Source organism: Entelurus aequoreus, linkage group LG22 (assembly GCF_033978785.1).
Source record: "Entelurus aequoreus isolate RoL-2023_Sb linkage group LG22, RoL_Eaeq_v1.1, whole genome shotgun sequence".
Lineage (NCBI taxonomy): Eukaryota > Metazoa > Chordata > Actinopteri > Syngnathiformes > Syngnathidae > Entelurus > Entelurus aequoreus.
This window is the reverse complement of record NC_084752.1, coordinates 27,365,393-27,384,489: the sequence shown is the minus strand read 5'-3', so window position 1 is coordinate 27,384,489 and position 19,097 is coordinate 27,365,393. Positions and strand designations below refer to the sequence as shown.

General features: G+C 40.3%; 1 protein-coding gene and 7 non-coding genes across 8 annotated transcripts; all 8 read left to right on the top strand.

The window, feature by feature from the left end:
* The first annotated feature begins 925 nt into the window (after positions 1–925).
* Positions 926–6,081, top strand: LOC133639381 (uncharacterized). The gene is made up of 10 exons (XM_062032647.1): positions 926–1,186; positions 2,243–2,353; positions 2,474–2,588; positions 2,765–3,615; positions 3,784–3,970; positions 4,086–4,334; positions 4,500–4,624; positions 4,992–5,038; positions 5,123–5,271; positions 5,399–6,081. Exons 1-10 carry the CDS (start codon positions 1,025–1,027, stop codon positions 5,584–5,586), a joined length of 2,184 nt encoding a protein of 727 aa, XP_061888631.1. The 5' UTR covers positions 926–1,024; the 3' UTR covers positions 5,587–6,081.
* Positions 6,082–10,243: 4,162 nt separating this feature from the next.
* Positions 10,244–10,315, top strand: trnac-gca (transfer RNA cysteine (anticodon GCA)). Its single transcript has one exon. It is a non-coding gene; the product is annotated as a tRNA-Cys (tRNA).
* Positions 10,316–13,103: 2,788 nt separating this feature from the next.
* Positions 13,104–13,175, top strand: trnac-gca (transfer RNA cysteine (anticodon GCA)). The gene has a single exon. It is a non-coding gene; the product is annotated as a tRNA-Cys (tRNA).
* Positions 13,176–14,281: 1,106 nt separating this feature from the next.
* trnac-gca (transfer RNA cysteine (anticodon GCA)) lies at positions 14,282–14,353 on the top strand. Its single transcript has one exon. It is a non-coding gene; the product is annotated as a tRNA-Cys (tRNA).
* Positions 14,354–14,640: 287 nt separating this feature from the next.
* On the top strand, positions 14,641–14,712 carry trnac-gca (transfer RNA cysteine (anticodon GCA)). Its single transcript has one exon. It is a non-coding gene; the product is annotated as a tRNA-Cys (tRNA).
* A 638-nt stretch (positions 14,713–15,350) lies between these two features.
* On the top strand, positions 15,351–15,422 carry trnac-gca (transfer RNA cysteine (anticodon GCA)). The gene has a single exon. It is a non-coding gene; the product is annotated as a tRNA-Cys (tRNA).
* A 1,359-nt stretch (positions 15,423–16,781) lies between these two features.
* Positions 16,782–16,853, top strand: trnac-gca (transfer RNA cysteine (anticodon GCA)). Its single transcript has one exon. It is a non-coding gene; the product is annotated as a tRNA-Cys (tRNA).
* Positions 16,854–17,140: 287 nt separating this feature from the next.
* On the top strand, positions 17,141–17,212 carry trnac-gca (transfer RNA cysteine (anticodon GCA)). The gene has a single exon. It is a non-coding gene; the product is annotated as a tRNA-Cys (tRNA).
* The last annotated feature ends 1,885 nt before the right edge of the window (positions 17,213–19,097 follow it).

Below are 19,097 nucleotides of genomic sequence, written 5' to 3'. Positions count from 1 at the left end.
GCACAAAAAACTATAGAGGCAGAAATTAAGTACAAAAAGTATAAAAACAAGTTAACAGACATACTACGATCATGTAGAAAAGAATATTACAGTGAATTATTGGACAGGAACAAAAATAATATGAGAGCAACATGGGGCATCCTCAATAGCATTATTAAAAATGGAACTAAGAGGGACTACCCTCAATACTTTTTAGATGAAAATAAAAAAAATGACAACATAAAGGAAGTAGTTGAAAGCTTCAATAATTATTTTGTAAATATTGGACCAAAATTGGAAGAAAGGATTCCAGACCCAGTTCCGATTGAGGACTATAATGATACCATAGAGCGAAATCCCAACTCCATGTTCCTCAGTAATGTGACACAGGAGGAAATAGTTACAATCGTGAAAAAATGTAAATCTAAGACTTCAACTGATTGTAATGGAATTGATATGGAAATGATAAAAAAGGTTATAGAAGAGATCTCAGGACCATTAAAGGCCTACTGAAACCCACTACTACCGACCACGCAGTCTGATAGTTTATATATCAATGATGAAATCTTAACATTGCAACACATGCCAATACGGCCGGGTTAACTTATAAAGTGACATTTAAAATTTCCCGGGAAATATCCGGCTGAAACGTCGCGGTATGATGACGTATGCGCGTGACGAAGGCAGTTGAACGCGTCATCTTGGAATAGGTCCCTCCCAATTTAAACAGCTCTGTTTTAATCGCTAATTTCCACAGTATTCAGGACATCTGTGTTGGTGAATCTTTTGGAAATTTGTTCAATTAACAATGGAGACTGCAAAAAAGAGAGTTGTAGGGAAGCGGTGTGTTGCTGCTGGATGTAGCAACACAAACCAAAACACAACCGGTGTTTCATTGTTTCTTTTCCCAAAAGATGGCGGCCAAGCTTTACTATGGAACAAAGAAGTCAAGCGAACACGGTTGGATTGGACGACACATACGAAGTACAGTGTATTATGCAGCGAACATTTCGAAAGATCATGTTTCGAAGAGGGTCCCTTGCGAATGGCAGAAATGGGAATCAGCACTCGTCGACTCGTGCTGAAGAAAGGTGCGAAGCCAACTATTTTCGATAGACCACGGACAAGTCCGGAGCACCCGACCCCCTCCACAAGCGGACAGACTGGGCACATGAGGTCTGCATTTGCCAAAAGGGAAAGGAAGAGGGTAAGAATCTTGATATCCAGTTTTCATAGTCAGACTACACTGTTCCAATATCCATTTCTTTGTTCTCAATTGTTGAAACCCCCCCACCTCCACACCCCGGATTGTAAATAATGTAAATAATTCAATGTGATTATCTTGTGTGATGACTGTATTATGATGATAGTATATATATGATAGTATATATCTGTATCATGAATCAATTTAAGTGGACCCCGACTTAAACAAGTTGAAAAACTTATTGGGGTGGTACCATTTAGTGGTCAATTGTACGGAATATGTACTTCACTGTGCAACCTACTAATAAAAGTCTCAATCAATCAACCAAAACTAACACACACAGTCATAGACTACTCCAGTGGTTCTCAACCTTTTTTCAGTGATTTTCCCCTGTGAACATTTTTTTAATTCAAGTACCCCCTAATCAGAGCAAAGCATTTTTGGTTGAAAAAAAGAAAAAAAATACAGCACTATGTCATCAGTTTCTGATTTATTAAATTGTATAACAGTGCAAGATATTGCTAATTTGTAGTGGTCTTTCTTGAACTATTTGGAAAAAAAGATATAAAAATAACTAAAAACTTGTTGAAAAATAAACAAGTGATTCAATTATAAATAATATTTTGTACACATAGAAGTAATCATCAACTTAAAGTGCCCTCTTTGGGGATTGTAATAGAGATCCATCTGGATTCATGAACTTAATTCTAAACATTTATTTTGTTGAAGTATTATTCAATAAATATATTTATAAAGGATTTTTGAATTGTTGCTATTTTTATAATATTTAAAAAAAAATCTCTCGTACCCCTTGGCATACCTTCAAGTATCCCCAAGGGTATGCGTACCCCCATTTGAGAACCACTGGACTACTCCATGAACAATGAAATAAATTAACAATAAAATAGTCTACATATAATTATTGCTTCAAGTTCTAGTCAAGTTCTTCTGCAGTATAAAGTATCGTACATTTACTGACATTACTGTCAATAGTGTCAATACTGTCAATAGATTACAATAGACAATAATATAAAGTATTGTACATTTGTACATTTACAGACAATAGATCAGATCATGGACAGTACGACTACGGCATCAGTGGCGGATGCGGTGGATGAACCAATGGCAATGGCACTAGATTTGCCTGATGAGGAGGGCGATCAAGATCAGGTTCGATTTGTTTTCCTAATCAATGTTCAAATGGATTACAGTTCAAGCCCAATCCAAAAGTATTCATAATTAATGTAAATGAGGTATCCATATTACATGTAGCTGTTTCTCCATTTCCAGGGAAATACAAGAGAACAAGGATGCCAGACGGACTGGGTACCGATTGGGACAGCACCAACAGCAATGACCAGTAGCAAGAGCACCCAAACAGGGAAAATACATCATAGATCAAAGGGTATGTCTATTTCGGTGACGAACATGATTCTGCACATCACAGTACACATTGCACGCTGCCTGTGCAGAGTAGAGTAGACAGATAAATTAGGTGATTCAAAGACAATAATTATTATGTGATTCTAGTTTAATTTTAACAGATTATATAAAACAACTTGTGCTTGATTTTATTGCTAGGACACCAGGTGACCCCAGATATCCTCGAGAGGGTTAGAGCTCGGCCGGCCAGGGTTAGTGAAGTCCCATTGTCAAGTGTAGCAGCTCCATCTGACAGCCCCGAGATGCAGACTAACATAGCAGCTCCAGGTGTGTCTGGAATGCAAGCCAAGCTACGACCACCTCCTGCATTGTTTGATGAAGGACCAGCATCAAGTCCCACTGCGCCTTTTGTTGGTGGTTCTTCCGATGACAGCTATGTGCCGAGTGAGTCAACGACATCGGATCCGTGTCAATCTGACGGGTCGCCAGATCGCCCATGTACTCACCAGATGCATGAAGAGGGCTGCCACAAGGAACCGAAGTACATCATCTTTGAGTCGTGCCTCCAGAGTCTCGTCAAGTGGTGTCACTGTCCAGTCTGTGGCAGCCAGGACATAAGCCCTTCTTGGGATTCGAACGGTACACAGCTGACCATGACTCTTCAATGTGCATCATGTGACCAGAGGAGTAGTTGGAGCAGCCAGCCAAACATTGGCCCTTATGCCGCGGGCAACATCCTGCTGTCTGCTGGCATCCTCTTCGCTGGGGCATCTTCTGGCAAGGTGTTGCAAGTGCTGAACAGCATCGGAGTGGTCACGTATGTGAAGAGGACATTTTTCAACCACCAGGAGCTCATCCTGCAGCCAGCCATCAAAAAGGTGTGGGAGGAACAGCAACGGACGCACCTCACCATGCTGCAGGTGGAAGGCCGACCCCTCGTCCTTGGTGGTGATGGGCGAGCAGACAGTCCGGGACACAGCGCCAAGTTCGGTACCTACACCACAATGGAGCTTGTGGCCAATGTGGTTCTCGACCTTCAGGTTGTACAGGTACGACCATATAATCTCACTAAAACACTAGTAACACAATAAGCAGATAAGGGATTTTCCAGAATTATCCTAGTAAATTTGTCTAATAACATTAACCATTTCAATGTATACTAAGCCCCTTTTTCATTTTTTTCTTTGCTCATTCCTTTTCTGTTATATATATTTCAGAGCAACGAATGTCTTGGCAGCTACCATATGGAGATGGAAGGACTGAAGAGGATGGTGGAACTGCTGATCAGCTGGGACCTGGATGTCGGGGTGCTGGTGACAGACAGACACAGACAGATCGCTAAATGGATTCGTGAAAACATGCCCAATACACGGCACTGCTATGACATCTGGCATGTTGCAAAATGTTAGTTGGATTATTTGTATGCATGACAAGTTGTGAAGTAGTGTGTACATATCAGTGATCAGATGAATGCGATATTGTATTTAATCCACAAATTTCTGTTTTTTTCTGTTTGTAGCCATCGGAAAGAAACTGAAGGCCATCGCCAAGCATAAGGACTGTGAAGACCTGAAGCCCTGGGTGCAAAGTATAATCAACCACCTCTACTGGGCAGCAGTGTCTACACCGCCTGGAGAGGGGGAACTTCTGGTTGCCAAGTGGAAGTCTGTGGAGCGACACATTCAGAACATCCACAAGGACCATGGCGACCTCTTCCCAATTTGTACTCATGGACAACTGCAACGGCAAAAGAAATGGCTCAAACAAAGTGAGTAGGCAAATAAGTTGCCCGAAAGCAGTGAGGGACTAGCAGTATTTTCCTGCACATCTTTTGAAAGTCAAAAAATTCAGATAAACTTGTAAGTAAATAACCAGTTTAAGTTGACTGGAACATTTTTGTAGAAACGTTGTTCTATTTTAAATTTATGTTTAGGTTCACGCTCAGCAGTGAAACTGGAGGAGGTGGTCAACAACAAGTCCCTGCTAAAAGATATCGCCATGCTGTCGGGTGAACACCAGACTTCCAAGGTGGAGGCGTTCCATAGCCTTGTCATACAGGTGAGAATTAGACTGATCGCCTGTAGGTGGTGTCGGTGGTTACCACCTGCCACTAGGACTTTGGTGGCCAGGGAGCAAAATACTAGAGCATACTAAATGAAGCCTTGATACAGTCAGTGTAAGCAAGAGAATGTTGGAGGTCCAACATAGTGGCTGGCATCTTGGTGAGAAAGATTGCAAACAATTCTGGCGTGGTGTTAACATTGAAAACAAAACAGCTTCATTACTGCAGGAGATCAAGCTTTAATAGCTGACTATTAACAGTTTAATACACAAACATTTGTATTCAAATTTACAAACAATTTATAAATTTACACACACATTGTATGGACGCATGACTGAATAAAGTGTCTTTTATCTTATACAGTTCGCACCGAAAATGTATGTCTTCTCATACATCGGAATGCTGTGCAGGTATGTTTCCACACTAATCTAAGTGTCACTAGTGTGTGCCATACTTTAGTACTAATTATTACATTATTCTGTTACCACACCTAGGAACCTGCTTGCTGGGCTGCACTGGAACGAAAATTCGAGCCGCCCTATAGCCACTACACAAGCGGGTGCTGAGCGCTATGCAGTACGCTACCCGAAGTATAAAGCAGGGGGCCATGTGGTCAAGAAAATCGCGACAGAGCCAACATACCGTAAGTGTAGAGGACACAAAACATGTAAACACTTGACACTTTGTATCATGATAATAATACTGTCAAGTTTCACTCTCCATGAGTATATTATGTTGTGAGCAGGAACATGTACAATTGTATTTTGCAGGCTACGTAGATGACTTGATCAGGGAGGTTGTTGCTGGCTGCAGACAGACCCCTGACGAGAGAACACCACTCAGCGTCACTGTGGATGTGCCTCCCTTCCTCTGCGATGAACTGGAGAAGCCAGACAAGGAGGAAGCCATCGCCAAGCACAGGAGTCGCTTCGGTAAGTGTGAAATGCCCTCCCGGTAACAGTTAGAGATGCTACCTCAGTAGAAGCATTTAAGTCCCATCTTAAAACTCATTTGTATACTCTAGCCTTTAAATAGACCCCCTTTTTAGACCAGTTGATCTGCCGTTTCTTTTCTTTTCTCCTCTGCCCCCCCCCCACGTGGAGGGGTTATTCCGGTGACCATGGATAAAGTGCTGGCTGTCCAGAGTTGGGACCCGGGGTATACCGCTCGCCTGTGCATCGGTTGGGGACATCTGCGCTGCTGACCCGTCTCCGCTCGGGGTGGCCTCCTGCTGGCTCCACTGGACCCTCACTAATATGTTAGACCCACTCGACATCCATTGCTTTCGGTCTCCCCTAGAGGGGGGGGGTTACCCACATATGCGGTCCTCTCCAAGGTTTCTCATAGTCATTCACATCGACGTCCTACTGGGGTGAGTTTTCCTTGCCCGTGTGTGGGCTCTGTACCGAGGATGTCGTTGTGGCTTGTGCGGCCCTTTGAGACACTTGTGATTTAGTGCTATATAAATAAACATTGATTGATTGACTGATTGATTGATTGATTGATTTTATTGATTAAGTACAGTGGCCATGTAGATTCTGTTGCAGTCACTGCACGTCTTGGAACCCCGTGTAGTCCATCGATGGGAATGTTGTCCTAATCTTATGTACTACACAAGCTGGTAGTACCACCCTTATGTCCTTTCCCAGATATCCCCAGCAGAAGCGGACAAACTGTCGATAGGCTGTGTGTCGTCTCCGCCTGCAAGTAGCAAATGATGGCAGCTGTTATTATCCGGACATGGATACACAGTGACTCACTGTTCTCTGAGATTCAAAAGACATTGTCATGCATTCTATTCATTTGTCATTTACTGTTGCAGTAAATTGTAAATATTGTTGACATCTACGGTCCATCTATGTAATACTTCTATGATATATAATGTCATGTGCATTGTAGCACAGTACATTTCACAGAATAAGAATAAGATAAGAAAGTGCTCATTCTGACTTATCTTCCAAAGGTTGATAGAATAAAGAATTATTTAAACTTATTAGTGCCTCACTCATTTTGCTGTTGCTGCAGCATGCCATATTGCTGTTTGTAGGCGTTATACGCTGTCTGCAGCACCCATTCATCCAGACACACAGATGGAAAGCCATGGTGGTCTATGATGCACGTCTTCACCCCCTCCTCCTCCATCGTTCTGGTCACTGCCTCTATTTCACTACAGCAGACACACTCAGCCACTGTCTCCATGTTCACACAGTTTTGACATGTACACCTGGAAATAGAAATGTTCATAATACTTGTAAATCAATTCATATTATTGACACCTGCAATCTGCAAACATGTGGAATAATTAATATTATCATTGTCTTGTTGTGGATCTTATTAATCTGCATGCATATTTTTAGTATTGCCGGTATATGGAGCTGTGGCCCATAGAAATAATGGGTAATTAATTAGGTTTGACATTGTGTCAATGATAGATACTTAGTGTATAGATAGGCCTGGGGTGTAAGTTGTAACACTAACAGTAACACATTGTGTCAATGATAGATACTTAGTGTATAGATAGGCCTGGGGTGTAAGTTGTAACACTAACAGTAACAGTGCAAGACTAGGCCACAAACTAAAACTAGTCTATAAATAAATAACATATTACCATTCTGTATTCTCAAGGCGATCTATGTCGTGTGCTCCTCCAGCATCAATAGCAGCAGCGTCCTCCTGACCGTCTTCATCAGCGTCGGGTTCAAAGCGATATGGCTCTATCCCTCTCACAGCTTCTTCCCTATCTGAATCGCTTCCACTCCCCACTAGTCCTTCACTTGCACTTTCCTCATCCACAAATCTTTCATCCTCGCTCAAATTAATGGAGAAATCGTCGCTATCTCGGTCAGAATCGCTCTCAGATCTGGCGGCCATCATTGCAAACAATAGGGAGCTTTGCGGATATGTTCAATTGTCCACGTCACGCTACTTCCGGTAGGGGCAAGGCTTTTTTTTGTCAGATACCAAAAGTTGCTATCTTTATCGTCGTTTTTCTATTCTAAATCCTTTCAGCAAAAATATGGCAATATCGCGAAATGATCAAGTATGACACATAGAATAGATCTGCTATCCCCGTTTAAATAAAAAAATTTCATTTCAGTAGGCCTTTAATGTATATTAGTAACCTATCATTTCAAACAGGTACATTCCCAAACAAAATGAAAATAGCTAAAGTTGCACCAATTTATAAGACTGGAGACAAACATCAATTTACAAATTATAGACCTGTTTCTCTACTTCCACAATTTTCTAAAATCATTGAAAAACTGTTCAATAACAGATTAGAAAGTTTCATAAATAAAAATAGAATACTCGAAGAGAACCAATATGGATACAGAGCTAATGTTTCAACTTCAATGGCTTTAATTGAAATTACAGAAGAAATTACCAATGCAATAGATAGTAAAAAATGTGCGGCAGCAGTTTTTATGGATCTAACTAAAGCATTTGACACAATTAATCACAATATTTTAATCAAAAAACTAGAACGATATGGCATCAGAGGGTTAGTCTTAAACTGGATAAGAAGTTATCTAACGAACAGGAAACAATACGTGAAGCTAGGCGAACACACGTCTACAACGCTAAATATATCCTGTGGTGTACCTCAGGGATCAATACTAGGACCTAAATTATTCAATCTCTATATAAATGACATTTGTAAAGTTACAAAAGATTTAAAGTTAGTATTATTTGCGGATGATACAACAGCGTTTTGTTCAGGAGAGAACACACAGGAGATAATACAAATAATAACAGAAGAAATTAACAAATTAAAAAGATGGTTTGACAAAAACAGACTATCGTTGAATCTTAGTAAAACTAAAATAATGCTATTTGGTAATAGTAGAAGAGAAAGTCAAACACAAATACAAATAGACGGAATAGAAATTGAAAGAGTAAACGAAACCAAATTTCTAGGTATAATGATTGATGATAAATTGAACTGGAAATCTCACGTAAAAAATATACAACATAAAGTTGCAAGAAACACGTCAATAATGAATAAAGCAAAACATGTTCTAGACCAAAAATCCCTTCATATTCTCTACTGCTCACTAGTGTTACCATATCTGAGCTACTGTGTAGAAATATGGGGAAATAATTACAAAAGTACACTTCATTCATTAACGGTGTTACAAAAAAGATCAGTTAGAATAATACATCATGTTGGATATAGAGAACATACAAACCCTTTATTTATTGAATCAAAAATACTGAAATTCCACGACATAGTGAATTTGCAAACAGCTAAAATTATGCACAAAGCAAACTATAACCTGCTACCCAAGAATATACAACAATTCTTCTCAAAAAAAGAGGAGAAATATAATCTTAGAGAAAAACGTAACTTAAAACATTTGTTTGCACGTACAACACTTAAGACCTTCAGTATATCAATATGTGGAATTAAATTATGGAATGGATTAAGCAAAGCAATCAAACAATGTACTAATATGATCCACTTCAAGAAACTCTTCAAACTTAAAGTGTTTACAAAGTACAAAGAAGAAGAACCATGACAAACATTCTCAATGTATTTCATCCATTCATTCAATCATTCTTAAAGTAATCTTACTTATCTCATCATATGAAATATGACTTACTTCACCAATTATTATTATTAAATTCTTACTATTATTTATTTATTTATTTTTATTGTGATTACTTATGGAGTTTATTGTGAATAAATTAAGAACAGGAAGTGAACAAAAAGTTTTAGCAACTGTTATGTAAAGAAAAGGGGTAGGATTAAATAAGCTCTGCTTCTTCCTACTCCTTTTCGAACATGTTGAAAAGAGAAACTGGAAATTGTGATGTATCATGTTGTATGCTTGCATGTTCCAAATAAACTCAAACTCAACTCAACTCAACTCAACATATTTGTAATATCAGACAGGTGTGTTGCTCACTGGTAGAACATTTGACTGCAGAACAAGAAGTGTCCACTTCAAATGTCGTTAGTTTTATAAGTTTTCCTCTTTACCTTTTGTGGTCAATTCCAATATATACATGTTTTAATGAGCAATGTTCAAAACCTAAAACATAATTTGTACGATGAAACAAGATTTTTGGACAGGGTTTGCAGCTCACTAGTAGAGCATTTGACTGCAGGTAAAAAGGTCCCCAATTCAACTCTGGGCGCCCCCTCATCAGAGTGCTCCACTTTTTCCGATGTTTTCCTGAGCTTCTCCAATTTTATTGAGCCGTGTTTTATTCGCAAATCGTGTTATGTATAATTGAATTACTCTGCTTAACAGGAGGTGTAGCTCAGTGGTAGAGCATTTGACTGCAGATCAAGAGGTCCCCAGTTCAACTCTGGGTGTCCCCTCTTCAGAGTCTGCCACTTTTTCTGAGCTTTAAAAAACATAATTCTTGAGCAATTTTTTAAACCCCAAGCATGTTTTCTACAGAGAAATCTGCAACATTGCCAGGTGGTGTAGCTCATTGGTAGAGCATTTCACTGCAGATCAAGAAGTCCTGAGTCCAGCTCTGGGTGCCACCCCCTAATCAGAGTCCTCTACTTCTTCCGAGTGTTTTCGGATTTTCTACAAATTACTTGAGCAATGTTTTAAACCCAAAAAGTGCTTTGTATAATGGAATCAGCTTACTTAAAAGCGGGTGTAGCTCAGTGGTAGAGCATTTGACTGCAGATCAAGAGGTCCCCAGTTCAACTCTGGGCGCCCCCTCATCAGGTTCCTCCATTTCCTTTGAACAAAGTCACAACTTGTACAACTCTTTTAAGTGTTAATCAAAATCACAAATTCCATTTGTACATTAAACAAATTTGTAATATCGGACAGTCGTGTTGCTCAGTGGTGGAGTGTTTGACTGCGGGTAAAAGGGTCCCCAGTTCAAATCTGGGCGCCCCTCATCAGAGTCCTCCACTTTTTCCGATGGTTTCCTGAGCTTCTCCAATCTTATTGAGCCATGTTTTATACCCAAATTGTGTTATGTCTAATTGAATTACTATCTTTATCAGGGGTGTAGCTCAGTGGAGGACCCTTTGACTGCAGATCAAGAGGTCCCTAGTTCAACTCTGGACCCTCTTCAGGATCCACCACTTTTTCTGAGTTTTAAAAATTTTCTTGAGCAATTTTTTAAACCCCAAGCATATTTTGTACAAACAAATTTGCAACATTGCTAGGTGGCGTAGCTCATTGGTAGAGCATTTGACTGCAGATCAAGAAGTCCCGAGTTCAGCTCTGGGCGCCACCCCCTAATCAGAATCCCTTACTTCTTCTGAGCATTTTTTGTTCTTCTAATTTTTTTTTTAACAATGTTTTAAACCCATAAAGTGTTTTTATAATAGAATCAACATACTTAAAAGGGGGTGTAGCTCAGTGGTAGAGCATTTGACTGCAGATCAACAGGTCCCCAGTTCAACTCTGGGTGCCCCCTCATCAGGTTCCTTCACCTTCTGTGAACAAAGACTCAACTTATATGACTCTCATTAGCGTTGTGCAAAACCACACATGCTATTTGTACAATTGAACACATTTGTAATATCAGACAGGTGTGTTGCTCACTGGTAGAACATTTGACTGCAGAACAAGAAGTGTCCACTTCAAATGTCGTTAGTTTTCCTCTTTACCTTTTGTGGTCGATTCCAATATATACATGTTTTAATGAGCAATGTTCAAAACCTAAAACATAATTTGTACGATGAAACAAGATTTTTGGACAGGGTTTGCAGCTCACTGGTAGAGCATTTGACTGCAGGTAAAAAGGTCCCCAATTCAACTCTGGGCGCCCCCTCATCAGAGTGCTCCACTTTTTCCGATGGTTTCCTGAGCTTCTCCAATTTTATTGAGCCGTGTTTTATACGCAAATCGTGTTATGTATAATTGAATTACTCTGCTTAACAGGAGGTGTAGCTCAGTGGTAGAGCATTTGACCGCAGATCAAGAGGTCCCCAGTTCAACTCTGGGTGTCCCCTCTTCAGGGTCTGCCACTTTTTCTGAGCTTTAAAAAATATAATTCTTGAGCAATTTTTTAAACCCCAAGCATGTTTTCTACAGAGAAATCTACAACATTGCCAGGTGGTGTAGCTCATTGGTAGAGCATTTCACTGCAGATCAAGAAGTCCCGAGTCCAGCTCTGGGTGCCACCCCCTAATCAGAGTCCTCTACTTCTTCCGAGTGTTTTCGGATTTTCTACAAATTACTTGAGCAATGTTTTAAACCCAAAAAGTGCTTTGTATAATGGAATCAGCTTACTTAACAGGGGGTGTAGCTCAGTGGTAGAGCATTTGACTGCAGATCAAGAGGTCCCCAGTTCAGCTCTGGGTGCCCCCTCATCAGGTCCCTCCATTTCCTTTGAACAAAGTCTCAACTTGTACAACTCTTTTTAGTGTTAATCAAAATCACAAATTCCATTTGTACATTAAACAAATTTGTAATATCGGACAGGCGTGTTGCTCAGTGGTGGAGCGTTTGACTGCGGGTAAAAAGGTCCCCAGTTCAAATCTGGGCGCCCCCTCATCAGAGTCCTCCACTTTTTCCGATGGTTTCCTGAGCTTCTCCAATCTTATTGAGCCATGTTTTATACCCAAATTGTGTTATGTCTAATTGAATTATTATCTTTATCAGGGGTGTAGCTCAGTGGAGGACCCTTTGACTGCAGATCAAGAGGTCCCTAGTTCAACTCTGGACCCTCTTCAAGATCCACCACTTTTTCTGAGTTTTAAAAATTTTCTTGAGCAATTTTTTCAACCCCAAGCATATTTTGTACAAACAAATTTGCAACATTGCTAGGTGGTGTAGCTCATTGGTAGAGCATTTGACTGCAGATCAAGAAGTCCCGAGTTCAGCTCTGGGCGCCACCCCCTAATCAGAATCCCCTACTTCTTCTGAGCATTTTTTGTTCTTCTACTTTTTTTTTGAGCAATGTTTTAAAACCAAAAAGTGTTTTTATAATAGAATCAACATACTTAAAAGGGGGTGTAGCTCAGTGGTAGAGCATTCGACTGCAGATCAACAGGTCCCCAGTTCAACTCTGGGTGCCCCCTTATCAGGTTCCTTCACCTTCTGTGAACCAAGACTCAACTTATATGACTCTCATTAGCGTTGTGCAAAACCACAAATGCTATTTGTACAATTGAACACATTTGTAATATCAGGCAGGTGTGTTGCTCACTGGTGGAACATTTGACTGCAGAACAAGCAGTGTCCACTTCAAATGCAGTTAGTTTTCCTCTTTACCTTTTGTGGTCAATTCCAATATATACATGTTTTAATGAGCTGATGTTCAAAACCTAAAAAATAATTTGTACGATGAAACGAGGTTTTTGGACAGGGTTTGCAGCTCACTGGTAGATCATTTGACTGCAGGTAAAAAGGTCCCCAATTCAACTCTAGGCGCCCCCTCATCAGAGTGCGCCACTTTTTCCGATGGTTTCCTGAGCTTCTCCAATTTTATTGAGCCATGTTTTATACGCAAATCGTGTTATGTAAAATTGAATTACTATGTTTAACAGGGGGTGTAGCTCAGTGGTAGAGCATTTGACTGCAGATCAAGAGGTCCCCAGTTCAACTCTGGGCGCCCCCTCATCAGGTTCCTCCACTTCCTTTGAACAAAGTATCAACTTGTACAACTCTTTTTAGTGTTGTTCAAAATCACAAATGCCATTTGTACAATTAAACAAATTTGTAATATCGGACAGGCGTGTTGCTCAGTGGTGGATCGTTTGACTGCCGAACAAGAAGTCTCTACTTCATTTCTGGTTACTCTCATAAGTTTTCCTTTTGTCCTTTTGTGGTCGATACCAATACATACAAGTTTTAAAAAGCAATGTTCAAAACCTAAAACATATTTTGTATGATGAAACAAGGTTTTTGGATTGTGTTTGCAGCTCACTGGTAGAGCATTTCACTACAAAAAAAAGGTCTCCAATTCAACTCTGGCGCCCCCTCATCTGAGTGCTCCACTTTTTCCGATGGTTTCCTGAGCTTCTCCAATTTTATTGAGCCATGTTTTATACGCAAATCGTGTTATGTCTGATTGAATTTATATCTTTATCAGGGGGTGTAGCTCAGTGGAGGACCCTTTGACTGCAGATCAAGAGGTCCCTAGTTCAACTCTGGACCCTCTTCAGGATCCACCACTTTTTCTGAGCTTTAAAAATATTCTTCTATTTTTGAAACCCCAAGCATATTTTGTACAAACAAATTGGCAACATTGCCAGGTGGTGTAGCTCATTGGTAGAGCATTTGACTGCAGATCAAGAAGTCCCGAGTTCAGCTCCGGGCCCCACCCCCTAATCAGAGTCCCTTACTTCTTCTGAGCGTTTTTTGTTCTTCTACAATTTTCTTGAGCAATGTTTTAAACCCAAAAAGTGTTTTACAATAGAATCAACATACACAAAAGGGGGTGTAGCTCAGTGGTAGAGCATTTGACTGCAGATCAACAGGTCCCCAGTTCAACTCTGGGTGCCTCCTCAACAGGTTCCTTCACCTTCTGTGAACAAAGTCTCAACTTATATGACTCTCATTAGCGTTGTGCAAAACCACAAATGCTATTTGTACAATTGAACACATTTGTAATATCAGACAGGTGTCCACTTTTTCCGATGGTTTCCTGAGCTTTTCCAATTTTATTGAGCCGTGTTTTATACGCAAATCGTGTTATGTATAATTGCATTACTATGCTTGACAGGGGGTGTAGCTCAGTGGTAGAGCATTTGACTGCAGATCAAGAGGTCCCCAGTTCAACTCTGGGTGCCCCCTCTTTAGGGTCCACCACTTTTTCTGAGCTTTAAAAAAAAATAATTCTTGAGCAATTTTTTAAACCCCAAGCATGTTTTCTACAGACAAATCTGCAACATTGCCAGGTGGTGTAGCTCATTGGTAGAGCATTTCACTGCGGATCAAGAAGTCCTGACTCCAGCTCTGGTTGCCACCCCCTAATCAGAGTCCTCTACTTCTTACAAGTGTTTTCTAATTTTATACAAATTACTTGAGCAATGTTTTAAACCCAAAAAGTGTTTTGTATAATGTAATCAACATACTTAAAAGGGGGTGTAGCTCAGTGGTAGAGCATTTGACTGCAGATCAAGAGGTCCCCAGTTCAACTCTGGGTGCCCCCTCATCAGGTTCCTCCACTCCCTTTGAACAAAGTCTCAACTTGTACAACTCATTTTAGTGTTGTTCAAAATCACAAATGCCATTTGTACAATTAAACAAATTTGTAATATCGGATAGGCGTGTTGCTCAGTGGTGGAGCGTTTGACTGCGGGTAAGAAGGTCCCCAGTTCAAATCTGGGCGCCCCCTCATCAGAGTCCTACACTTTTTCCCCTCATCAGTCTCTCATTAGCGTTGTGCAAAACCACAAATGCTATTTGTACAATTGAACATATTTGTAATATCAGACAGGTGTGTTGCTCACTGGTAGAACATTTGACTGCAGAACAAGAAGTGTCCACTTCAAATGTAGTTAGTTTTCCTCTTTACCTTTTGTGGTCAATTCCAATATATACATGTTTTAATGAGCAATGTTCAAAACCTAAAACATAATTTGTACGATGAAACAAGGTTTTTGGGCAGGGTTTGCAGCTCACTGGTAGAGCATTTGACTGCAGGTAAAAAGGTCCCCAATTCAACTCTAGGCGCCCCCTCATCAGAGTGCTCCACTTTTTCCGATGGTTTCCTGAGCTTCTCCAATTTTATTGAGCCATGTTTTATACGCAAATCGTGTTATGTAAAATTGAATTACTATGTTTAACAGGGGGTGTAGCTCAGTGGTAGAGCATTTGACTGCAGATCAAGAGGTCCCCAGTTCAACTCTGGGCGCCCCCTCATCAGGTTCCTCCACTACCTTTGAACAAAGTATCAACTTGTACAACTCTTTTTAGGGTTGTTCAAAATCACAAATGCCATTTGTACAATTAAACACATTTGTAATATCGGACAGGCGTGTTGCTCAGTGGTGGAGCGTTTGACTGCCGAACAAGAAGTCTCTACTTCATTTCTGGTTACTCTCATAAGTTTTCCTTTTGTCCTTTTGTGGTCGATACCAATACATACAAGTTTTAAAAAGCAATGTTCAAAACCTAAAACATATTTTGTATGATGAAACAAGGTTTTTGGATTGTGTTTGCAGCTCACTGGTAGAGCATTTCACTACAGATAAAAAGGTCCCCAATTCAACTCTGGCGGTCTGAGTGCTCCACTTTTTCCGATGGTTTCCTGAGCTTCTCCAATTTTATTGAGCCATGTTTTATACGCAAATCGTGTTATGTCTAATTGAATTTATATCTTTATCAGGGGGTGTAGCTCAGTGGAGGACCCTTTGACTGCAGATCGAGAGGTCCCTAGTTCAACTCTGGACCCTCTTCAGGATCCACCACTTTTTCTGAGCTTTAAAAATATTCTTCTATTTTTGAAACCCCAAGCATATTTTGTACAAACAAATTTGCAACATTGCCAGGTGGTGTAGCTCATTGGTAGAGCATTTGACTGCAGATCAAGAAGTCCCGAGTTCAGCTCTGGGCCCCACCCCCTAATCAGAGTCCCTTACTTCTTCTGAGCATTTTTTGTTCTTCTACAATTTTCTTGAGCAATGTTTTAAACCCAAAAAGTGTTTTACAATAGAATCAACATGCACAAAAGGGGGTGTAGCTCACTGGTAGAGCATTTGACTGCAGATCAACAGGTCCCCAGTTCAACTCTGGGTGCCCCCTCAACAGGTTCCTTCACCTTCTGTGAACAAAGTCTCAACTTATACGACTCTCATTAGTGTTGTGCAAAACCACAAATGCTATTTGTACAATTGAACACATTTGTAATATCAGACAGGTGTGTTGCTCACTGGTAGAACATTTGACTGCAGAACAAGAAGTGTCCACTTCAAATGTAGTTAGTTTTATAAGTTTTCCTCTTTACCTTTTGTGGTCAATTCCAATATATACACGTTTTAATGAGCAATGTTCAAAACCTAAAACATATTTTTTACGATGAAACAAGGTTTTTGGACAGTGTTTGCAGCTCACTGGTAGAGCATTTGACTGCAGGTAAAAAGGTCCCCAATTGAACTCTGGGCGCCCCCTCATCAGAGTGCTCCACTTTTTCCGATGGTTTCCTGAGCTTTTCCAATTTTATTGAGCCGTGTTTTATACGCAAATCGTGTTATGTATAATTGAATTACTATGCTTGACAGGGGGTGTAGCTCAGTGGTAGAGCATTTGACTGCAGATCAAGAGGTCCCCAGTTCAACTCTGGGTGCCCCCTCTTTAGGGTCCACCACTTTTTCTGAGCTTTAAAAAATAATAATTCTTGAGCAATTTTTTAAACCCCAAGCATGTTTTCTACAGACAAATCTGCAACATTGCCAGGTGGTGTAGCTCATGGGTAGAGCATTTCACTGCAGATCAAGAAGTCCCGAGTCCAGCTCTGGGTGCCACCCCGTAATCAGAGTCCTCTACTTCTTCCGAGTGTTTTCTTATTTTATACAAATTACTTCAGCAATGTTTTAAACCCAAAAAGTGTTTTGTATAATGTAATCAACATACTTAAAAGGGGGTGTAGCTCAGTGGTAGAGCATTTGACTGCAGATCAAGAGGTCCCCAGTTCAACTCTGGGTGCCCCCTCATCACGTTCCTCCACTCCCTTTGAACAAAGTCTCAACTTGTACAACTCATTTTAGTGTTGTTCAAAATCACAAATGCCATTTGTACAATTAAAAAAATTTGTAATATCGGACAGGCGTGTTGCTCAGTGGTGGAGCGTTTGACTGCGGGTAAAAAGGTCCCCAGTTCAAATCTGGGAGCCCCCTCCACTTTTTCCGATGGTTTCCTGAGCTTCTCCAATCTTATTGAGCCATGTTTTATATGCAAATTGTGTTATATCGAATTGAATTATTATCTTTATCAGGGGGTGTAGCTCAGTGGAGGACCCTTTGACTGCAGATCAAGAGGTCCCTTGTTCAACCTTGGACCCTCTTCAGGATCCACCACTTTTTCTGAGCTTTAAAAACATTCTTGAGCAGATTTTGAAACCCCAAGCATATTTTCTCCTAAAAATTTGCAACATTGCCAGGTGGTGTAGCTCATTGGTAGAGCATTTGACTGTAGATCAAGAAGTCCTGAGTTCAGCTCTGGGCGCCACCCCTTAATCAGAGTCCCCTACTTCTTCTGAGCATTTTTTGTTCTTCTACAATTTTCTTGAGCAATGTTTTAAACCCAAAAGGTCCCTAAATTTTTCCGAGCTTTAAAAATTTTCTACAGACAAATCTGCAACATTGCCAGGTGGTGTAGCTCATTGGTAGAGCATTTCACTGCAGAACAAGAAGTGTCCACTTCAAATGTAGTTTGTTTTATAAGTTTTCCTCTTTACCTTTTGTGGTCAATTCCAATATATACACGTTTTAATGAGCAATGTTCAAAACCTAAAACATATTTTGTATATGATGAAACAAGGTTTTTGGACAGGGTAGAGCATTTGACTGCAGGTAAAAAGGTCACCAATTCAACTCTGGGCGCCCCCTCATCAGAGTGCTCCACTTTTTCCGATGGTTTCCTGAGCTTCTCCAATTTTATTGAGCCGTGTTTTATACGCAAATCGTGTTATGTATAATTGAATTACTATGCTTAACAGGGGGTGTAGCTCAGTGGTAGAGCATTTGACTGCAGATCAAGAGGTCCTAAGTTCAACTCTGGGTGCCCCCTCATCAGGTTCCTTCACCTTCTGTGAACAAAGTCTCAACTTATATGACTCTCATTAGTGTTGTGCAAAACCACAAATGCTGTTTGTACAATTGAACACATTTGTAATATCAGACAGGTGTGTTGCTCACTGGTAGAACATTTCACTGCAGAACAAGAAGTGTCCACTTCAAATGTACTTAGTTTTATAAGTTTTCCTCTTTACCTTTTGTGGTCAATTCCAATATATACACGTTTTAATAAGCAATGTTCAATACCTAAAACATATTTTGTACGATGAAACAAGGTTTTTGGACAGGGTTTGCAGCTCACTGGTAGAACATTTGACTGCAGGTAAAAAAGTCCCCAATTCAACTCTGGGCGCCCCCTCATCAGAGTGCTCCACTTTTTCCGATGGTTTCCTGAGCTTCTCCAATTTTATTGAGCCATGTTTTATACGCAAATCTTGTTATGTATAATTGAATTATTATGCCTAACAGGGGGTGTAGCTCAGTGGTAGAGCATTTGACTGCAGATCAAGAGGTCCCCAGTTCATCTCTGGGTGTCCCCTCATCAGGTTCCCTCACTTTTTCTGAGCTTTAAAAAAATTCTAGAGCAATTTTTTTAACCCCAAGCCTGTTTTCTACAGACAAATCTGCAACATTGCCAGGTGGTGTAGCTCATGGGTAGAGCATTTCACTGCAGATCAGTAAGTCCCGAGTCCAGCTCTGGGAGCCACCCCCTAATCACAGTCCTCTACTTCTTCCGAGTGTTTTCTGATCTTCAAAAAATTACTTGAGCAATGTTTTAAACCCAAAAAGTGTTTTGTATA

Coding starts and splice junctions, on each gene's coding strand:
- LOC133639381 (XM_062032647.1), top strand. CDS start 1,025: ATGGCAGAAATGGGAATCAGCACTCGTCGACTCGTGCTGAAGAAAGGT. Junction 2,589..2,764: donor AATACATCATAGATCAAAGG/GTATGTCTATTT, acceptor TTTTATTGCTAG/GACACCAGGTGACCCCAGAT. Junction 5,272..5,398: donor CGCGACAGAGCCAACATACC/GTAAGTGTAGAG, acceptor TGTATTTTGCAG/GCTACGTAGATGACTTGATC.